This window comes from Chroicocephalus ridibundus, chromosome Z, assembly GCF_963924245.1.
Source record: "Chroicocephalus ridibundus chromosome Z, bChrRid1.1, whole genome shotgun sequence".
NCBI lineage: Eukaryota > Metazoa > Chordata > Aves > Charadriiformes > Laridae > Chroicocephalus > Chroicocephalus ridibundus.
The window spans coordinates 30,149,479-30,172,289 of record NC_086316.1 but is presented as its reverse complement, the minus strand read 5'-3'; the positions used below and the strand labels follow the sequence as shown (position 1 = coordinate 30,172,289).

Genomic DNA, 22,811 nt, shown 5'->3' with positions numbered 1-22,811 from the left:
TTAACAACTTCCTATAACATATGCATTCATTTATATGGTGTATGCCTACCAATATCTGAGACTACAATGAATAGAAAGCCATTATTCCTATAGATCAAACTGGGGAGAATTCAGAATGTTAGAGGATACAGAGTGGTGCTTTAAAGACATGAAAACATTTATACTATGTAAACATTCAAATATAAATAGAAAATAAAATCAAGCATTATACTGGGGTTTAATGCAGTTGTTTAAACCACCATTACTGTCAAAAGAAGCAGCCCCCCTAATCCTCATCCAATCTGTATAACCTCTTGGCCACCCCCCCACTTCACTTTCTGCTAGCACAAGGTTGAAATGCCACCCCAAAAAAGGTAACTTACCCAAGATGAAAGACATGTTAAAAGTCTTAAGTTTGTCCTGAGGCTAATGCTAGAAAAAAAACTCAAATCAGCTTCTACAATTCTGGCCATGCATTTAAAAATACTTTAGAATAAAATGAAGGTAACTATTTACAGTATTTCTAAATTTCTATGTTATTGTGCCATATTTAAACTGATCAGCCTGGTATTTGTATAATGTAGTAAAAGCCAATCCAGTAAGAATTAAAACATGAGCAAAGATGACGCAGAAAGTTATGCAACAGTTTGAATAGAGCTCCAAAGAATTAATTTTCCAAACATGAAACATGTTACTCATTATTTAGAATAAGTCTTTACAAGTCAGCTGCCACCATTCCATTTACATGGATGTTTCACCAGCTTCAAAGCCTATCATTTCCAAGTATTCAACACTCATTCATCTTTTAGCTCCATTCTAGGAAGAAACAAATTCCAAAAGCTTTATTATTGATAACATCTTAGACAGAGACACTTTATTCAAAACTTTTTCAGACATTAGATTAATGCAGAAAGAACAGGAAAACTTTCCACATTGACACTTTCAATTGTTTTCCATACGAATGTTGACTAGACCCCTAGAAGTGGATTTTTTTCCTACAAACTGTCCACAAGCAAGACAATCCATATTAAAACAGCCTTCTATTTGTTAAAAAGTTATGTAGAAAATTTAAGGTGGTTACACTACCTTAGCAACACAACTAAAGTGTTTAACATGAATCCACCTCCAGAATAAGAAATCTAAAAAAGAAAAAGAGTACCAATAAGGAGTTTTACTGCAATCTTCATCCTCTGATCAGCTGGGCTACGGAGTTTTTTGTATGTGATTTTTTTTCATTTTGGGTTGTTTTTTTTTTTTAACAAAGCTGTTCTTTTTCTAATACAAAGTTTCATAGCTTGATTGTGTTGTAAGAAAAAAAATCTCCAGTACAAAAGAGTTTGTAGTATCGAAAATGCTTTCCCCTTCCCCAACAGCACCTAAATATAAAAGAGGTCAACAGCAACTGGCTAGTCTACAATGTGTTGTCTAAGAAAAATCTATCCCCAAAACAGTGGAACATTTCAATTCCAGCAAGGTTTCAATAAAAAGACTGGCATATGAATCTGAGGGAGAGGGACATCATTTTTCAAACAGTACATTGTTCACAGTCAACAATTCACATCCTGCAAGAAAGTTACAGTTGCAAAGTGTTGTTGAAAGCTCAGTGGCAAAGGAAATTAAGGCCTTCAGACTCGCAGCTTAAAGATTCACATACAGAAAATACAAAAATACGTTGTGCTTCCAAGAACGCTCTGTTCTGTAGGGAAGGATTACCATGATTTGAGGAACCTGGCTGACTGGAAGTTACATGATCACACAGGTTGTGTTAGATAGGTCCATCTGTTTATGAAAAGAAAAAGAAAAAGTTTATGAAAAGAAAGAGTCATGTTTGAAAAAGAGATCCAGCAGTAACAGATTTAGCAACTCAAAATAATACACTGCACATTTTCAATATACTAAATTATTAGCCTGGCATGGTCTACACAAGAGTCAGCACACAAAGCTGAACAACCTAACGTGCCATGTAACTAAAAGACCGCTAGATTATCCTTTCATATGAGAGGTAATGGAGGACAGGTATCAGAAAAAACACAAATTATCATATTTGAATCTCAAGTCAAAAAGCATCATCGAGTTTAGACAAGTGGTAAATACCAAGGGAGCATATAAAAGTACCTTGAGAGTTTTTATCTACGGAAATGTAATCTCTCAATAACATTTTTGTTATTGTAACATTTGTAAGTAAAGCTATTAAGACATACACAATCCAAGAAACCATAAAAGCAGCTGTACGAACTTCAGTACTTTTGCATAACTGCAATAAAAACCCGACTATATTAAACGCTAGAAAGTTATGATTCAGTTATAGGCCAAAAACCATGGTTGCCAAAAAAAATCAATTTCCAACAGAGCCAATTCTCTACAATTTTTGTCTGTTTACATATGCACACTTAATTACTGTCCTGTATTATCTTTTCTAACTGACTTTTAAGATATATACTAACTAAAATGTAGCAAAGTTTTAGGCAAAGTAGCAAACTTTAACTTTGCATTACAGGAACTTAGGTTTGTTACATTTCCTATTTTTCTTTTTTTAGGAGACCTGGTCAGAACAGTAGGGTAATGGATAAAACTCAGAATGTGAACAATCAAGTATGCTATATCTCAGTATTTTCCCTTATATTTCAAGACATTTTATATTGTGACTGCAAGGTCACACCTTTTCCATTGCTTTCGGAGTTGGATTTCTTCAGCATGCACTATCATTTTCTCTGATAGTGTCTTCAAATCTCTCATTTCCTCTATCAGAGAAAATGAGGTATTTAAGTTTTCAAAACTTTAGGTAAACTTAGGTGTACATGCTTAAGCCAAACTTTACCATCAACAATTGGCCTGGGAGAAATCTTATCAGGAACAGAGTTCAAGAAAAAAAAAAAAACAACTCCCCAAATCTTTAAGCTTTAAAACCTTGTGGTTTTTTTTTTTTTTAAAAATCTATTTCTCTCCACCAAGGGAATACATAAGTAACATTTTTTATATTGGTTTTCATAACAAAGCTTCGTGCTTTCATTAAACTACTGAACAAACAAAACAAAAATAAAAAAACACCCACACCCAAGCAAGTATGATATTTTTCCAAAGATCGTGACTTATATATCCATTTTTTCAACCTAAATAGCCTTGTTAACCTAAAACAAGATACCTCCTGGCTTTCCTCCTCCAGACCTTCATCTGTTTCTTCCTCAACTTCTTCCTCTTCCCTTTCACGTATAGTTCTTTTAAAGACAGTGCTTCTCTGAGCAACCTCCTGCAACAGATTTTTGTTTTTCAGACTTGACTACTCCGAAGACCTGGTGCTGATCTACTTAGATTTTGAGAAACAGAAGTTCCAGCTGTTGCAAAAGCTGCTTGTACTGATTTTGTCTATATACTTTTTATGCTCTGCTGCTGTGCATAAACAGCATTCACAACACCTTAGTTTTAAATGTGTTAATAAGACAGTCTTTATAACAAGACACTCATCAATTCTTCCAAAATTTGCTTATTTTATATATTCAAATATTTTTTCTTCATCTCACCAGAAATAATGCTTCATTATTTAAAGTGAGTTTTTCACTGTAGCCTTCCCCATCCCCCATAAACACACAGTTTTAAGGAAAACTAATTTAAAAGACAAATCACTGAAGAGTTCACTAAAATCTTTTCTTCCCAAAGCATATTCTAAGGCACTGCCCAATTCCTGGCATGAGGGCAGCATCTAAACAAGTCACTCTTCTACTACTTATACTCAACATAGGGAAAAAATTTCACATGCTTCAACAGACCGCATTTCTAAATTGCACTTAAGACAGACAAGGGTACAGTATGCTTGGCTGGAAAGCAAAAGGAGAAAAACTTTACTAAACGGTCACGTGCATTCGTGTGTAGAGTCCTAACAATGGTTCTACCTGCATCTTTATGCACCACAGAAAGACAAGTTTAAACATGTATGAGGTAGTTTACCTCTCCCTGAGAATTCTTCAGCACAACTTTCACATCTTCGCCAGTGCCCCAGGAATCCTGGTTCTTCCAGATGAGGTCAGTCGGAGGGTTAGCAGTTACTCCAGCATTTGCAGCCCAGATCTGTTAAAAGAAGTCACACACAAGCATTATTTGCTAGTCTTACACATTTCCAGGTTATTTATTGAGTAGTGTATTCCATTTCAGTGATGCTGGTGAATCTCCTCCAATTAAGAAAATACAAGTCTCTGTGTGCCTCCTTCCAGAGTTGCTTCCTTAAGTTTTTTAATGCAAGCTTTTGAACACATAAATGCACCTCTTTATGGTCAAAACTATTGTTCCATATAGAAAGTAATTTTCTGAAAAATGTGGCTCTGTCCAACTTCTTCCCAGCAATAGATACAACTAATGCCCAATACAAATACAGGTGATCATCTTCTGAACACGTACATAGAAAGGACAAAATAAAACCCTTGCATCTTATTGACACACACATACGTTGTCCTAAAGCCCATTTCAACTGAACAGTTGAAGCTTGACAACTTACTGTAACAGTCCGGCCTGCCTTTAATATATATCTTGAGGCATATCTGTAACTAGCAGAAGTGTCTCCTATTGTTCGGATCATCTCCCAACCTCCCATAGGCTGATCCTAATTAAAAGGAGAGAAAAAAGATTTTCCATTAGCAGTCATTTTCTATTACATATTTAGGGTATTTTACGTATAATGCTGTAAGGCACATAAAAATTTCAGAAAAAAGTTTATTATCACTTAATCTTCAGCACGCAATTAGAATAATAATTAAATAATGTCTTACCTCTTATTTCAAGTAAAAGCTGATTTTCTATTAACCAATGTTTACAATTTGCATCAGTTTTGTTGTAGCTTGGTCCAGAAAAATACGTAAATAAATATTAAAAACCCTTACAAATACATAATGCATTTTCTGGAGCATGGAATGACAAGCAGGCTCCTTCGAAAACAAAATATTCTTGTCAGTTGTCTTAAAATGTGTTTTTACTCCTTTGCAAGACCTACACTATTTTTTCCTTTCAATTATTTTTTGCTTATCAACTATTGCAAATGTACTAGCAAATCTAGTAGAAAAACATATACAAGTCATCATTATAGAATGACTATTTCAAAACAAGAGTAGATCTTTTAAGCTCCCCCACCAACAGTTGCCAAACATTAAACAGTTGCCACCAGAACCTGCAAACAGACAGTTACGATAATCTAAAATAAGCTATCTTATTTATCTTAATGGATGTTGGTCATTGTACTTACTGCACTTAAGGAGGATTTTAATATAATTTTTATGTATCTTTAAGATAGTCTATATATTATATTTTATATCTTTATAGATTAATTTTAATATATGTAAATAAATATTAAAGCTGTCAAACACTTGTGAAAATTCCCGAAGTACTGCTTATTACACTACAGACAGTTGCTCAAATCTAGAGCCCTGGCAAAGTGCTATAACCATAACCCATCCATGGCTACTGGTAACAGAACTCATGGTCCTTCCACAGAAGAATGAATGTGTTGTTAAATTAAATTGGGGGGGGCGGGGTGAAGGCACAGATCCATGTGCTACACAAAGTGTGGGGAGAAAAATCCCGTAAGCCTGAAAAACTTGACAAGAAAGAAGCTGACAGCTCCTGACTCACTAGTAGTAGTCTTTGATTTGTCTGAATTTAGTCATCTATATGCTTAGCTGTCTAGACCAAGACAGCTGTCAAGGTTTCTTCCATTCAGTAAATGAAGTCGGCACTCTCAGCCAACACCCCAGGCAGGTAATTAAGATACATATGTATCACCATCTGGAGGAGTCTGTTCATCTCTTCATTGATCAGACGGGACTGAGACATTGGGAACCAGATCAATCTTTGTCATCTAAAACATCAAGATTAACTGCATTTTAGTGAAGGTAAAGGATCTGATGACATTAGACAAAGCCTATGTGCCACTGAAAACAGCGAATGTGGCTAACATGCTTCTCCACACAGCTGAGGCACAGACAGCATAGAAGACAAGAATTACTTAGACATCTGAAATCAAGGCTCTAAGAAATTAGGTCTTGTAATTCTGGTGTCCTAATGAGACAATGGTCAATCTTTTCTTCCAGACAAAGGGCTTAAGAAATTATAGTCCCCAGTCTCCAACTCTCCTGTGATGACTTGCAGAACTGTATGTGTGCTCCCCCCAGTACAAACGCCAACTTATTCATAGAATGAAAGCTGAGTAGCCATCATAAAGGCGGCTTTGGCATGGGAACTCAGGGCTGCTAAAACCTGCAGATGCAGACAAGGAAGAAGGAAAACCATGAATTACAGGAGTTACATGCAAGTTCAAGGGACATGGGAAATTAATTACATGTAGACATTTATTTTGCATCTGTATGTATTTCCTTTGGGGCTTTTTAAGGCAGAGAAAGTTCTTAAAAGTAGCCTAATGTCTGCTTGCACTATTTTCTATCAGTGACAATGTTATCTGTAAAGCTTTACAGGCAGATCGCTTTGCAAGGCAGAACTCTGAAGAGTGATGTAACACTCTGGTGGGTCAGCAACATAGCAGTAAAACAATTGCTATGAAAAACATTAAAAATCATTAAGAAGTAGTCATCATCAATCCAGAATACTGCATGAAAGCTTTTGTGACACACTAGTTTTAGTGCCATCTCTTACACAGTGTGCTTTAGCTACAGGGTCAACATGGAGCCTGAGGATGCCTTCTACCTCTAATGAACCCATAGTAAAGTCATGATATGTGCACATTTTCAAACCTGTTCAGAGGTGTTCTTCAAGCGGATGAATTTTCCATCAACGTCTGTCTCCTCAATAGAGACATTTCCAGTGGCAGAAGCTGAGTGGGAAATGCTAACGCTACTGCTGGCTTCAGATTCCTCCACATCAATCCTCCTCCTCTTCCCTCTGGTTGTACGCACACTATGGCTTGATGAAGCCCATGAAACTGACACTTGGGAAGATGGGCTTGGAGAAAGTCTTAACCTATATTGAAGAAAGGAAGAAATACGGCTACATCACACTTTTTTTTTAAAAATAAACTTCACTTCTCTCTCCTCTTCTTTCCATAGAATTATACAGCTAAAAGGTATAGGAATATAGTAAATAAAATGTATTACACGACAAAGTGAAGCCTTAGGTACTTTTTGAAGAATTGGATAAAATGTTGTCAAACTACTGATTAATGCTTTTGGAGCACAGAATACTGATGGACTACTACATTAAGATCATAAAGGCATCTCTACACGTTCCTTAAAGACTGCAATCCTGGGTAGATGGAACAAGTAAAGAAGAAATTCTTAGGTGGATTTAAGCCATTGTAGGAAATTTATGCAAAACCCAGTGATGCAAGAGCTTTTGCTGTTTCATCCCCACACTTGAGAAGAATCAGCTTGGACCAGAAGGATGTCATTCAGAAAACAGTGAAGTATCAAACTTCTTTAAAAAGCAGCTGTGACTTATCAGGCTAAAATTCTCAGTATTGCTGAACTGTGGGGTCATATGTGGAAAATGCAGCTATCTGATAAGTTAAGCAGTCATTAACAGCTATTACTTTATTAAAATTATTCTATACTTAAAGAAATTTGGCTGTCAATTAAATAACCCTGTAATTAACTCTGAAAAATAATATTAACCATAGCACTAAACACACCTAAAAATGACAATTCATTATGTTGTCAGTGTTGAATCTTAATAGAATAATGTTATTTGTTCCCTTGAGAGCTATCGGTCTGATAGTCAACCAGCTTGGTCTCATGGAAGCCAAGTACAAGTCAGTGTGTCAGAGAGGCGGGGGCAAAAACAAACAGTGCCTTGGAAACTATAGTAAAGCACTTGAATATATTCCCAGTAAGAATTGCCTTTTAGACAAGAACGAGGCAAGTAAGGGAAGCACACAAGATCCCAGCATTTGTTACTACTTTCTTTCATACCTCTCCTCTTCACCCTCAAGCAGTTGCCGATATGCTTCGATTTCCATATCAAGTGCCAGTTTAACATCCAGGAGTTCTTCATGGTCACTCAGCTGCTCCTGGATCTGACTTCTTATGTCTACTATTTCCTTATCTTTCTCAATCATTATTTTGCGACAGTTTTCCCGTTCCTTGGCCAAGGTTTCCTCAAGTTCTTGCACTCTATCTTGCCATGCTCTAGACTAGAAAGCGTTGAAAACATCAGTGGTGCAAAGGGAAAATCACCCAAACCTCTATGCACTCTGCTATTTAGATGACATGGAAATCAACATTCAGTTAAGCAACCTCCCCACTTTCTGAATTCAGACTTGCCTGTATTCAACTTCCTGTTCTCCACAAACATAAGACCTTAAGTTCCAATGAACTTTACAACATGCTTTGAAACAGAACTACCTGTTCCATTTTAATATGATCTGAAGACATGTTACTACATCTGAATTTACTCAGTCAAGAAAAATTGAGCTGAAGAGTCAAACTGTTTATGGCATGCTGGACAGGACACAAAGTCAAAGTGCAGCTTTTATCTGACTAAGTATAATTAGCTTCTGCTCAAGACCCTGCCCTACAAATGCTCAAGTATAACCTGTTGTATTTCCTCAGTTTCATATTTCATCCTAATCTTGGTAGGATCACTCCATTTTTATTTTTTCTAGAGTTCTAGATGCAAACTGGATGGAGGATGAAAAGAGACATCAAATAGAGAGAAACAGCATATTCCAGCTCTGGCTTTGAATGTCGCTTAGTGGAATCCTATGCTAGGCTGTCCAATTAATACAGAACATAGCTAAAGTGCTTAGAATGTCGAGAACTTTTAATACGGAGGTCTTAGCTAAAATTGTCCTATCTATTCGCAACAGTTTCTGCAAAGACCAGTTAACAGTATTACCTTTCAAATACTCACTCTGTAGCAGGACATTACAAAAAAAAAATTCAACTTTGTCAAAAGGAGACATTAAGGAATTTGAAAAAGTACAGAACAGTAGAACAGACGACAACGTTGCTGAACATACTTACAAGTTAAGGGAAAGAAAGTCCTTTAATATAAAAATCAACAACTGTAATTACCAAGACTGAAAAGTCACAAACAGCTTGTTACCTCTTGCTGAAGGCTAGTAACATGGGCAGACAGAGTCTCAATTCTTACATGACACTCATTCAGTTCTTGTCTTACAGAGTTGGCTGCATCACTGCTCATCTCAGAGGACAGTCTAGCATTCTGAAGCTGCAGTAGATAGTTAAGACATCAGTTTCAAAGTAACTTTTATTAAAAGATAAATGAGTCACTAAAAACCACACACACTAAGCTGCAAAGTTCCTCTCTACAGCTCTAACACAATGAAACATCTCTTTCTTCAGGGGTTAAATATGGTTGCTCATTTACCAAGATGGATAGCCCTACCTGAAATCGCAATCTTATGAATACTTATTCAAGGATTAAAAACTAAATGTCTCCCTTGTAAACACTACTGAAGTTGGACTGCTAAATTCAGTTTTTATGCCAGCCAATGTTTAGCTTTACAGATTTAATTACTGTAGCACGTTTTTGAGTATGCTTAAATAGAGGAAGCTAAACTGAAATTACCAATTCTCTAAAAACAAGCAAACTTATGTCAATTTTTGGCCAACATAAGCAAATTGGTAATGTGCCTTCAGATTACAATACCAGTGTCATTAGTCACTACTGCTTCATTGTATCACAACTTCAAGGTCAATTTTTTTTTTTTTAAATGGCTACATCATTCCTGCTGAACACTACCACATCCATTTGGGCAGCACCACAGATTTAGTGAATGTAGTTGCAGATGAAATGGACTTCAATTGCACTTTAAAATAACAAGAGTCCAAAACCACAGAAACAGCACATTTGAAGAGAGAGAACAAGAAAGTCTCAATTATGAGAAGATTTTTAGAACAAAAAAAATATAAAAAATATTTCTGGATAGATCTTCTTTTAAATAAGTTTTTCTAAGTCAGATTGAAGCCCTGAAGATAAGCAACTGCACTGCACACTGCTAAGACTGTAAAAACTGAAAAGACTGAAAACTATGCTAATAAATTCAGTTTGTATCAACTTTTCTGCTGTAACGTCCCACCTTGTTTTTAAAAATGCTAACTGCAACAAGTATAGTCACAGAAACCAGGTTCAGTTGAGACATCAGGCTCCCTCCTCACACAAATGCTGAATCATAGTAGAGGAAGGAAATTATGAAGTATAACTGATTTCAGCTTGAGTATGCTTCCTCTCTAGAAGAGGAAAAAGCAGAAATCATTGGGTTTGATGGAACTTCAACATTTTGTACAAGATCAGAGGACTCAGGATGTTGCCTTCTCAGCAAGCTCTATTGTAAGTTTTATACAAAATATGGGACACCTTATTGATCATCAAGATTATGTTATAGCTCATAAGTAATAACCATGAACTTTACTTAAATTCATAGTAATCCCAGTACTAATCCCTTCCCACCCCACAGTTCACCTTCACACAGTGCTTCCTACTCTTATATTATTGTACTTCTGAGGATTAAACCTGCTCCCAAAATGAGACCTGAAAATGTGAATTCACATTCAAAAGCATGGTAATTTTAAGCCAAGCTCCATCATAAAATCCTCTGAAATGCAAGTAATTGGAGTGTATTTCCCTAAAGTACATCAGATAACTGTATGAAAAGATATGCTCACTTTGGCACAATAAGTCTGTTCAAGCTCTTCTTTGTACAGCTTCATTTGTGCATTATGCTGCTCTCTGATTTCATTAAGGGCTTGGGACAGTCTATGTTCATACTCAATTTGACGCCCAGAATCAACCTCAACTAAGCGAGTTTCGTGTTTCCTTCTAGTTTCTTTGATTTCCTAAGAAAAACAGAAAAACAAAATAACATTCAGTAAATATGAGACAAAACAAGTTTTAGAAGACTATCTGCTGAGTGGATGGCAATACAGATTTTAGCTAGCCTTGTGAATCATCATTAGATTAGTCTGTTTGACATTGAAACTTTCAGTAGAAACAGAGGGCCTTTCCTCGGTCTGATCTGCGTAGCACCTTATTTTGCAATAGCCAGTCATTGAAATAAGAGCTAGGATACCATCAGCATGTAAAGTCACATTTCCTTCTGAGAGTTGTCTGCATTTGCAACAGATACACCTCAATATGATTATATGTTAGAAATACATGCCCCTCTTTCTTTAGGTACCTTTTATGCTTGGACAAAATGAAAGTACTGTGAAATTAAAGTCACTTTCACTAACCAAGATTTTCCCCATTTATCTGTATGTTTGCCCATGGTCTCTGGAAAAAAGGATTCCAACAACATGAACAAAGATGAAGATACAACTAGCAAGGAAGTGTGCCCATGGAACAAAAGACAGTATGGTTTGGTACATTTGTTACTGCTCTAAGGTTCCTCTTAAAAAGCCTCAAGTACAGCAAGTGAGGGTGGCAAGAAAAAGCTCTCAAAGACAAATATTCATCGACTTCTGTTTACATTATTCAAAAGCATCCTATTTGAAAATTATGAAATTTAAAAACGGTATAAGTCCATAGCATCTGTTTGAGTGTCCCTCTCCGCTTTATTTCTCATAAAGGGATTATGAGAGAAATTATTAACCTGCTTTCTCATTACCATGAAGAGATGCATACATTGCAATACCATGGACAGAATTTAACATGAAACAACATGATACATGAAGCTACTTTATCATAATAGCTCTGAGTTAACATCGTATTTCCTAAAAAAAGTTGGAAACCTTCCATCTAGAATAGAGGTAAACCCCACTCTGAGTGGGAATTCAGACCAGATGAACTTCCTGAGGTCCCTCCCAACTTAAATTATTTTAGAGTGACCCCCCCATTGTCTCCTTCCCTTTAAAAATGTGAATTCTTGGGACTAAAGTATTTACCTCCTCATACATATTTTTACGGAATTCCAAGTCCTCAATGAGACTTTGACAACGGTTTTCAAGATCCACCTTCAGTAAGGTCTCATTTGCAAGGTGTTCCCTGGTAACAGCTAAAGTAGTTTCAAGCTTTAAGAAAACGAAATAAAAGAATCAACACAACAATGATTACATAGCAGAAGTCACACATACAGTGACCTCAGCTACCTAGAGGTACAACTAACTATATGTTATGGTTGAACTTGACAATCAAATCCAATATTTACACCCCTAATGTCTTTCCCCCCCCACTTTTTTGCAATCGCTTGCACAAGTGAGTTCTAGATATTTTGCATTGGTAACTAGCATTAAAATGCTACTTGCCAGTTTTGCTTACAAAACTTCACTTTTTCTACAGGGCAAATACCAGTTTCCTGGTCTCCTCAACTCATCTTCTTGAGGTAGTGTTGCTTAAGGTCACAAATCATGTGTTTCAGTGGGTTAACAAAACTAGCGCAATACTTTTTCTTTTCTTCTTTGTTCTATCAGATGCCCAGAAGATGGAGAACCACATGCATAACCCAGGACAGACAATCACAAGTTGTTACATGTCAGTTATTTGTTATCTACATTTGTGAAGTCAGTCTCTCCCCCAAAGTAATTCTACAATTTGTCAAGTTTTTTTGTCTCTTGACCTGCTTTCTTCAAAATAAGTACTATCCCTTGCAATTGCAGAGTATGCAATTTTAAAAGCACTCTATTTACCATTCATGTTTATTAATAAACTGAACAGTACTGGACACAGATATTTACTCAATACCACGTCCAACGTTGACAGTGAACCAGTTTGTTCTAGTTGTGACTAGATGACAGGTTTGCATTCATTTTTTGTCTAAAAAGTTGCATTTTACCAGAATAACAGCTCTTACTACGTATGTATTATATATAAACACATCTGCTTTGCTGACAGAAGCTTGAGAGTTAAATATTTCTTCTTCTCACCTGTACAATTTCATCTTTTAAATCCTTAATTTCTCCCTCCAGACTTTTCTTATCACCAAGGGCTGTAGCCAGGGCAACTTCTTTAGAACTGAGGGCTGCTTCACACTCTTGAAGTTTGACTTGGGCTCCATTAAGGTCAGATTCCTTTTTTGCACAGCTGGAATAGATCAGAGAAAGTGATAAGAAAGTCTAGAAATACCCTCAAAGTAGACTGCTGACTGAAAAAAAGGTGCAATCTGCATCTTAAACCTGAGACACACCCAACAGAAAACATTTTCTTGGCTTATTTTACTCTAATTTAAATCAACTCCTTAGTTATGCTTTCTTATCTGATATAACAATAGCTTCATATTTCACTTGGGTTGTAGAAACCTAAATATAGGGAAAACCGAGAGTGTCAAACAAGTCTGAGAAGCATATGCAGAAAAGGGGAACTATATGTTTATTAAAGGCATCTCCTCTTTTTTTCTATTTAGCTAGTCACTGTAAAAATATCCTACCTTCACCAGAATCTTAATAGGAAAAAATAAGTTCTCCTGTTAGAAGGCTTTTCCCATAAGATGGAAACAATTAAGTTATCTTCATTACCTTTTATCCACACAGGAACTTGTACAGATCCACTGTGCGTAGGCGGCAAATAGCCCGCTTCCAAATAACAGACAAACTTCTCAATGCAAACTGATGTTCCCTATGTGTAAGCCCCTCTGTAAGCACAAGCTGTGGCATACTGAACTGCTTTGCAGCAACTTTCTAAACACACATAACGACAAAGTTCCACAGATGTGAGGAAAGATAGCCAAATCTTGTCCACACAATAGTGTGTGCCATCACTGAAACTGAACTGGTACAGAGGTACAGGTGTCTTTTTCTTTATGAAAGGCAAACATACAAGATCTTCAAATTACCACTCAAATTAGTTTTCACCTCTACATAAGTCATCAGTCAGTTTCTAAGGGTTTATTCCCTTAAATGGCATATACAAAGAAGTTCAATGAGAAACTTAAAGTAATCATAGAATCAGCTAGGTTGGAAGGGACGTTTCAGATCATCTAGTCTAACCATCAACCTAACTCTGACAAAAACCATCACCAAATCATATGTCTAAGCACGATGTTTACCTGTCATGGTAGTGGTTGATGGTGACTCAACCACTTCCCTGGGCAGTCTGTTTCAATGCTTAGTAACTCTTTCAGTGTAAAAATTTTTCTGAATATCCAGTCTAAACTTCCCCTGGCGCAACTTGAGGCTGTTTCCTCTTGTCCTATCACCCATCACTTGGGAGACCGACCCCCACCTCTCTACAACCTCCTTTCAGGTGGTTGTAGAGAGCAATAAGGTCTCCCCTCAGCCACCTTTTCTCAGGCTAAATAATGTCACATAGGCACAACCCACACTCTTCAGCCTAAATTAATCATTTACAAGTAATACTACAACAGGGTACTATCAAAAATAGCAGAAAGTAAAACCATAGTCAGGAATCAAAATGACTGTTGACCTCTGGATGGCACAAGCAGCTGTGTTAAAGTGTGTAACATGTTTTCCCACCTTGAAGTTGATTCTTTTTCTGTCTGGAATACCCACATTCCTCTAGTAAGGACAGTAGCATATAGACGTTTTAGATGGTTATAATCAAACTATGAAAGTTTTACAGGAATGGACAGATTCAGGCTCAATAAGATAACAGCTAGCACATTCTTCTTCAGTTTTCACTTCTTCAAAGAGAAACGTGAAAAAAGTCAGAATTCACAACACTAAACTGAGAAGACTGAAACCTGGATAAAGATTCTTAAGATTAATAAGTGCTAAAACATTAATAAATTCACTACTTTTTAAAAAATCACTGCACTGCTTATAAGAAACAATAGCAATGCTTCTCAGCAAAATGAGACCAATGTAAAAACCAACGCACAATTTTAAAAAGAGACTCTCAAATTTAAGAGATGCTTTTCCAAGATCACATGCTAGCACATGAAATTAACATCACGCTCGAGACAGGTATGTTCACAAAGGCTTGCAAAAAAACATCTGTAGAAATAAAATTGATGTTTGGATGTTTCAGCGCTAGAGCCACAAGATGGCAGGCTTTAGGTAACAGACTTTGCACTTGCTAATCTGGCTCCTAGGGAGGAACACCACGCTCACCCAAGTGGCAGACTGCAAGAGCCTGCGACATACACAGACTCTTCTGTTCTCAACCTTTTTTTTCCCCCCCTCATTTCTGCTGCTCAACTCTGTGCAGCCCCTCCATGGCATTTTACATACCACTTCTTAGACCCAACAACTCAGACAAAAGCACAGAATTTCCCTTTTGGCCACATGGGCTCCTACTTCCAGCTCTCTACATTACTCACTGGAGGCCTCCCTCCTGTCCCACCCAGGCCAGCAGAACCTCAGCATGCAAGGAAGCTGTACAGTAGAAGAAGAAAAAGAGGGAAGGAAAAGTGTCTTGCTACAGTACATCTGCAATAAAAATCTCTCTGTCACCTATCGGGAAGTATGAGGCCCCACAGCAGACCTTTGTTGTTTGATCATTGCTGGAGAAAGCTTTATTCAGACACAAAGAAACTGTTTCACACAGGCTCTGCCACAAGGGTTCATGCTGAAGCCAAGCCTATCAAGTTGGATCCTGAAACTAGAAAGCTGAACGTACACATGGCCACACTGTGCCACCCCAGACTGCCCCGAATCATCCTGGACTCTGAAACAGGAAGACTCCCCTCACACCTTAAAGTTACTGTTTTTTAATTTTTTTAAATGCAAGTAGCTCTACCAATTACAATCTAGTAGGCAGCTGAGAAGAGAGCTCTTGCAATTGAGGCGGCAGAAAAAGATGTATAATATGGACTAGCAACAACATTATGACTAAAACCCAATACACTACCTGTACCACTAAATTAGGTATCGCCTAATCACCTAATGGCATCGGCCAAAGTACCTTCCTTGCTTGTTTGCAACAAGATCGGCTGTGAAGCCAACCTATAATTTAATGCAACTGAAGTCACAGGAGGAAAAAAAGAATTATAATTAAGAACTATTAGTTGTTAGTGTTATGAGTTGTCTAACTATGAGACAGCTCACCCAAACACTCTCAGAAAGAAAACAGAAACTGGAGCTCAACACTTCAAACACTGAAACCAGATGAAATCTCAGCAACTCAGCAGTGTCATCCCAGCCCCAAAGGAATATGGGAAAGAAGTGAAACAAGATCAGAAAAGCCTCTGTGAATTATAAAAACAAACACAACACCAAATATACACAACATATACATCACCCTTACACCTAGCAATTTTTACCAGGAAGAACTTCAGCCTCTCAACAATAGCTAGCTTTTTTCTCCACAGAAAGGCAAAGATACATCTCAAAGCAACAAATAAAAAATTCAAACACCTTCCTGTTGTAGTGTTCAGAAATTAGCTAGGACTGTACTACCTCAGATAGTTTGGCTCACGAAAGAAAAACAAAAGCAAAGAAATAATTGCTGACTTGCATCTTCTTCAAAGCAACAGCTTGTTTTTCTCTCTTTTGGCTTCAAAGTGTGTGGATGATCTTACCCATGGAATTGTAATTTCTCTTAAAATGGTGTAGCATTAGGATCTGCCCAAAAAAGATCTAGTTCCTATTCATGTTCTTTGTACTTCAGGGGAAACCTGCACTTCAGAAATTTAACCCACAAAATTTAACTTGCATAGACACTAGGGAGTGTAAAGAACTCAGTCTCACTCCTACCTACCTACAGTTCTCACTAATAGAGTTGCAATCACATATACTTTAGAAACAGCTCAGCATGCACCACAACAAAATAATGCAATCTCTTTTCCTCAATACACTCCAAACACTCAAGCAACCTAACAGCAGTAAGCATTCCACAGTACCACTCTCAGGAGTACAAATAACCCTGATAGCTGCAGTGCATCTGCCCAGCTCACATTTAAACAAACTTATTTCTCATACCAGATGCAGTCTAGGCACAGATTTCTCAGCAAGTTAATTGCCTCACCATTCTGAAAACTTAATAACCGTAAAGCAGAGTAACTCAACTCACACACCACTGTAAGGTACTGTGGTTAAGTTGTCTGGTTACTCGCGCTAGCTCATTTAAAGCTAATTCAAAGCTCTCAAATACAGATACCAAGGGGCAATCACTGCTGTGGTGAGATTACCTGGAGCTAAACTTGGTTTGCAGCTCAGTAAAACACGCATGTCACTGAATAGCACACTGAAAGAGGCAGGCTCCTTTTTCATGTTCTTGCACAATCACCCTTCTTCCCTCAGCCCTGAGGTTCATGAAATAATTTAGAAGTTCCTGTAATCTCCTTAAATTTCTTGCTAAATTAGTAGAACGGACATGCAGGAAAAATCATAATTTACTACCAGTTTAAGAAGATGAATTGGCCTTCCAGAGCCAGAAAAACCACACACCTAATGCAAGGTAAGCAGGAAGACTGCTCCTTTCAGTCAGTAGTTAGATCTCAGATGCAAGTTAAAGTTCCTTTGAAACTGACCCAGTACAAGGTGCCACAACCCTACAGGATTTTTCTCTCCTCCCACACCCACCATTCATTTCCGCCAGTACTTACAGAGTCAGATCACAGAGCTAAACATCAGTAACATTAACTAAACCCTCCTCAAAAAACATTGGTTTTCAGACAATTCATTACACAGCTCCACAAGTGTTGTAATTCATGATAATGCAGCTTCTATTTACATCTATATGAACTTACATGGTACTGCACATTGAGCTGGTTTTCCACTCCAGTTGTAGAGAAATATGAAAATAAAAAACAAACTATGCTCATTAGTGCTTTATGTTTTGTTCACCCAGCAGTCAGTTTTCCCTGTTTTTACCCCTACGGTAGTCAAAACAGTAAGGCTATGTGTTTTGCAAGGAAGTGATTTACAGTAACGTAAGAAACATATCTAAAAGCATTCAAATGTTTTTGTAGATAGATCAACATGACAATAAGAGTAATTGGACAAGCTTGCCTTTCCTGTAAATAAATATATGTAACTTGGTTTCAGCTTCTCTCATGTCACCCATTTTATTTAACTGGGGACAGTTGCTGAGTGTTTGCAATCAACACTAAACATACATCGTCATCTCTAGCCACTTACTGCTCAACAGTGACTGTGGGAAAGCAACGGAAGATCAGTGAGGAGGACTATAAGTGACTCGTACCTGGGATGCTGGGAAACACATATATCACACTAATTGTTGAACTGTTGTTCAGTCTTGGGTGTCTGCAAGTAAAACACTTGCACTTAGATAACCTAAGTCTGCAGTGGACTCAAGGACACCTTATCTAGCTGCTTGGGAATCCTGGCCTGTTGTTGAAGATCAAAGCATAGTGGGAAAGCTATGTCTGTCTGAACCGTTTAAACACCAGTGAGAACAGGGAGTCCACACGTACTCTTGCTAACAAGGACTCTCTTGCTGCCAAGGACTCATGCTAACAAGGACTCTCTCTCACTCTGTGGTGCCCACAGTCCCTGCCTGCGTGCCTCTACCCAGGTGTTGCTTTGGAGGTGCCCTGGCCTGTGAGGTATCAAGATTAAACTTGTTCTTTGCTTTTCATCTTGTGGTTTTGTGGTTGTTCCTGTGTCCTGCCTGCATCGGCTCACACAGTGACCCTTCGTGAAGAGCTCAGTCAATGATGTGAATCCCACTCCTCTAACCAGCAGCCTAGGCAGAACCTTTACACATGCAGTGCATGTGCATCAAGTCACTGCCCATTACCATTTTATCATTACATGTCCACATGTCTGAGACCACCTTTAATGCTACAGCAAATCATTCTTTGCTTTATGTCCTACACTGCATTAAAGTCATGTTAGCGTCTATTTGAAGCTACACCTTGCTTTCCCTGTCAATCTCTTTGACACAAACCCTTCATGAGGCACCAAGAAGTAACCACAAGAACAACAAGACTCACTAATTAGAAGCTCCTGGTTTGCTTTTGTTTTTTTTTTAACTAACAAGAGCTCAAAAGATATTGGACCTGTTTGCAGACACAAGAAAATATCAATATGCTCGTTTACATATGTAATATCTTTTCATTATGAAAAATTAGGCCTGAGAATGTATTTAACTGAAAAACCAAAGTTAACAGATTATACCACGTCAGAACAAGATTAAAAACTCTACTCATTTTTTTTACCCAACATCAATCCATTGACAAACTTTGTGACCCCAAGACTAAAGTCAGAATGGTGAGTCTAACTAGTGACAAAACGCCCAAAGAGAAGATTTTCTTTTCTACAGCAGTCACAGAAATCAGATTTAAAGTAAACACAAACAAGGAAGCACATAAAAAAACCAACTGAATCATGTGAAATGTGTAAGAAGCAAAATCTAGTGGCAGAAATCAGTTCATTACAAGAATGTAAGTCTTGGCTCTGCGCCATAAAGCTTGCAATCTTGAGGATATCCGGTCACAAATCGACCTTTTCCAACACCTGAATAACCTGCAAAACGATCATAAAGTAGTTATTTTTTGTTTGAAGTAAACCCTACTTATTATCTACTCGTGCATTTTTGTATTACGGAGCTAGCATCTTTCACAAAGGACATTTAGAAAGCCCAGACCCGCAACAGCTCCTCTACAGTCACCCCTCTGCGTTTTGCATACTGAGGCGGCTTAAGCCTTACGGACAGAGTCACCTGTCTGCACGGGGGGAGGCGGTGTCGAAGTGTCACCCCGACTCAAACCCCGGAGCCCTCCCAACCTGTTACGCCAGGGTGAACCCGGGCGGAGTGTGGACGGTGCCGCCAAAATCGCTCCGGCCGGAGGGCTCGCGATGGGCACACGGCGGCGGCTCTCCGGCCACCGGCCGAGAACCGTCCCCTTCCCCACGGGCGAGCTGGGCGGCGGCGGCCCCCGGAGCGGGGGGCGGCGGGGGGGATGGACTCCGTGGGCCGGACCTCCCCGCCGCGGGAGCCGGGCCACCGCTTCCCGACGGGGCGGAGCGGAGCAAGGCAGCGCTGCCTTTCGGTCATTCATTCAAAGCCGCGGCGGCGGTCGCTCTCCCGGCGAGCGGGAACGGCCGACACCGCTCAGCCCGGCCCTTCCCACGTCCGTGTCCCCCAACTCCACCTGTGTCCCCACTCACCTGCTCAGCAACCGCTCGTAATCGGCGCAGATCTTGCTCAGCTCGATTTGCAGCTTGGCCCGCTCCCGGGCCGTGTCGTCAAGCGCCCGGCGGGCGTCGGACAGCTCGGCCTCGTAGATCGCCTTCACGGAGCTGATCTCGCGGCTCCACATCTCCTCCTGCTCGGCGGCCCGCACCTGCAGGACGCTGCTGTCTAACTCCAGGCCCCGCATCCTGTCTATATAGGCGGCCAGCCGGTCATTCAGCCGCCGCAGCTCCTCCTTCTCCTGCAGCCGGGACATACGCGCGGGGCTCGGCAGCATGGGGGACATCGAGCCCCAGCCCCAGCCCCAGCCCCGGGCCCGGCCCCGGCCCTTCACCGGCGTGGAGGTTTCCATGGCGGAGCGGGAAACAGGCGGGAGGCGCCGCCGCAGCGAACAGCAGCGCCAAGCCGACAACGGCCGAGGCAGGGGCCGAGCCGCTGGCGTGCGGGCGACGAGGTAGTGGTGGTGGCCGCCGCGGGCGGGCAGCGAGGCAACGCCGACTCCGCCGCACCGGCGGGCTGCGCGCCGCGACCCAATATGGCCGGCGCCCGCCCAGCCCCCCGCCCGGCCCACGCCCCCCCGGCCCGCCCCCCCGGCTCACGCCCCCGACCCACGCCCCCGACCCGCCGCCGCCAGCTGCCCACGTGACCGGTGGCCGGCCAATCGCCACTCGAGGCGGGCCGGGCGCCGCGCTCCATCCGCCGGCTGCAGGCTCGATTCAAAACCGTCACCGCCCACAACTGTCAGGGGGCGCGCGAGGGAGGCAGGCAGGCCCCGCCCCGCCCCGCCCCGCCCGCGCCCCGCCGCCCCGTCCTTTGTTGCCGCCTCCGGCTTCCCCGGACAAAGGGAGCCCTGAGCTCAGTCCGCCGCGCCCGGCGGGTCCTCTGGGGCGTCCATCCACCGCCCTTGCGGTGCGAGGAGGGTTCCCCAAGGCCTGCGCCCCTCGCCCGCCCTCCCGCTACTGCCTGGCCCGGGGGAGACGCTCTCGTTTGGCAATGCCGTTTCTGCCTGTGAGAAAAGAAGTGATTTGGCTGCGCCAGACGCTTCCTATCCCCAGTTTACCCTTCCCCTCGTCTGTCGGCTGCACACTGTAATTTGAAAAAGGTGCTTGACTCCTGGTCCTGCGGGTGCCTCGGTGCCTGGTTTTAAGTTGCCTCCCGTGAGTGCCCTCATTTCAGTGTTCAAAATGCAATCATTCAGATTCAGGTCAGCCCAGGTTTTGGTGTTATCATTTGAATATTCCTTATCTGATGTTCTGGCTTGCAATGGTTCACTGCGAATGAGGTGTCCTGTGCTTAATTACAAATTGAATGTGAATTCTTCAGGAAAAACATGAATCCCTGAGCTCTGCTAGCTCAACGGATGAAAAAGCCAGATTCATCCGTGCGGATCTGAACCCGCTGAAGGTCTGGTTTATGGCTTTTAAATTGGCATTATCCCTTCACAAGCGGTTAAGCAGGCTGCATCTTCCGGAGGTGGGTTTACATCAAGACCACTAGGCATTGTCAGCTGGATGTTAGACAGTAGAAACTGGAAAGAGGAATATGGGCAACAGTTCAAAGTTTCGATTCTAAACCCAGCTGTCCTTCTCTGAGAAATTCCTCTAGAGATGGCTTGTCAGCAGGAAAACACTAAGATTTTCCCCTACTTATATTTCCTCAAAGTCTTTTAGCAGGGCTGCTTCTAGAACGAGCCATGATGAGATTCCAGAAACCTGGTAGTTTTCCACCTGACATGAGGTTGCCCCCATGGGAGCTGGGTGCCCCTTCTCAGTTCCTGGACGTTAATTCTTAGCTCAGTTAGCTTAAATAAAATTTTTGCAAATTTCCACTGTGAAGTGACATCCCCTCAAAGAAAATAAAACATATTCCAAACACAGGGATGTATATAGCTAAAGGTAATTTAGCCATAGCAGGGAAATACTGCATTTTCCCACATGGTGCCTTTGTTGACTCAAACCATTATCTGTTTCTCCTTTTTCCTTCTCTGCCTGTTATTACAATTTGCTCTTTTCCAGACTTTTGGAAAAATAGCAAAGCTGTCTAAAATGAATGGTAGCAGCTGGGGAAAAAAAATTCTCTATAGCACCTGCTGCAACATAAAATTGTCAACAAAATAGGATTATAGCCCAAGGTAGTTTTACACTGCAGCTGGCACTAGAGTGAAAGGAACTGTATTCACAGGCAGTACAAGAGACAAATAAAGTCGGGGACATTTTTTTGTTGTACAAACTGAGCCCTCTGCAGATGTTTAGTGCTGACTTTGATTCTGTCTGCTTCCAGGGTTTAATTTGGTGCTGGGTTTTAAATAATCGAGTTTTTATTTCATTATAAAAATATACATTATTATTATCACTCCCCCCACCCCGTATTTGTTTTGCAGTTAGTGTGTCTGAAGCAAAGTTGTTTTTTGTTTTGTTTTGTTTTTTTCCTAAAGAGTTATGTGTTTCATTTCACATTCCAAATTAAAAGAATATATTTAAAATCCAAACTATTTGTAAGGAGGCCTTCCTTTCTCCTCAGAAGCCTCAAGCTTTAATTTTTTGTTGTTGAAACTATTGTATTTTAGCTTCCCATGAGATGACATTTAGCTACCACATGAGCTGAAATTAGATGGGGCTTACTTAGCAGACTAGGTTGGCTAATACTGTAAAAATTAGACGGAAACAAATCTTGTAGTAGTTAGTAGTAGGGGCTGGCCAGATTAGTTTGCTTATTATAATCACGCAGTGAAAAACAAAAGGTTTATCATGCCAATTCCGTACTTGCCACCAGCCTGTGGTTTTAGGTTGTTGTTTCCATCTAAATAAAAAATAAATATTGATGTAGCATTTCCTATATACATTAAAAAAGATAATAGTTGAATATATTAAAATCTCATTATTAAA

General features: G+C 40.1%; 1 protein-coding gene across 1 annotated transcript; it reads right to left on the bottom strand.

The window, feature by feature from the left end:
- Window positions 1-826: 826 nt before the first annotated feature.
- LMNB1 (lamin B1) lies at window positions 827-20,510 on the bottom strand. The gene is made up of 11 exons (XM_063320800.1): window positions 19,902-20,510; window positions 12,795-12,951; window positions 11,817-11,942; window positions 10,599-10,769; window positions 9,016-9,141; window positions 7,881-8,101; window positions 6,708-6,933; window positions 4,466-4,570; window positions 3,922-4,041; window positions 3,122-3,226; window positions 827-1,758 (listed from the first exon to the last, which is right to left on the bottom strand). Exons 1-11 carry the CDS (start codon window positions 20,276-20,278, stop codon window positions 1,723-1,725), a joined length of 1,770 nt encoding a protein of 589 aa, XP_063176870.1. The 5' UTR covers window positions 20,279-20,510; the 3' UTR covers window positions 827-1,722.
- Between the last annotated feature and the right edge of the window lie 2,301 nt (window positions 20,511-22,811).

What these genes read in the sequence shown, in the direction of transcription:
- LMNB1 (XM_063320800.1), bottom strand. Translation starts at nt 20,278, where the DNA reads ATGGAAACCTCCACGCCGGTGAAGGGCCGGGGCCGGGCCCGGGGCTGG. An exon ending in GTAAAAATATGTATGAGGAG is followed by an intron (nt 10,770 to 11,816) that starts GTAAATACTTTA and finishes TGTTTTTCTTAG; the next exon opens with GAAATCAAAGAAACTAGAAG. An exon ending in TGAAGAATTCTCAGGGAGAG is followed by an intron (nt 3,227 to 3,921) that starts GTAAACTACCTC and finishes AATCTGTTGCAG; the next exon opens with GAGGTTGCTCAGAGAAGCAC.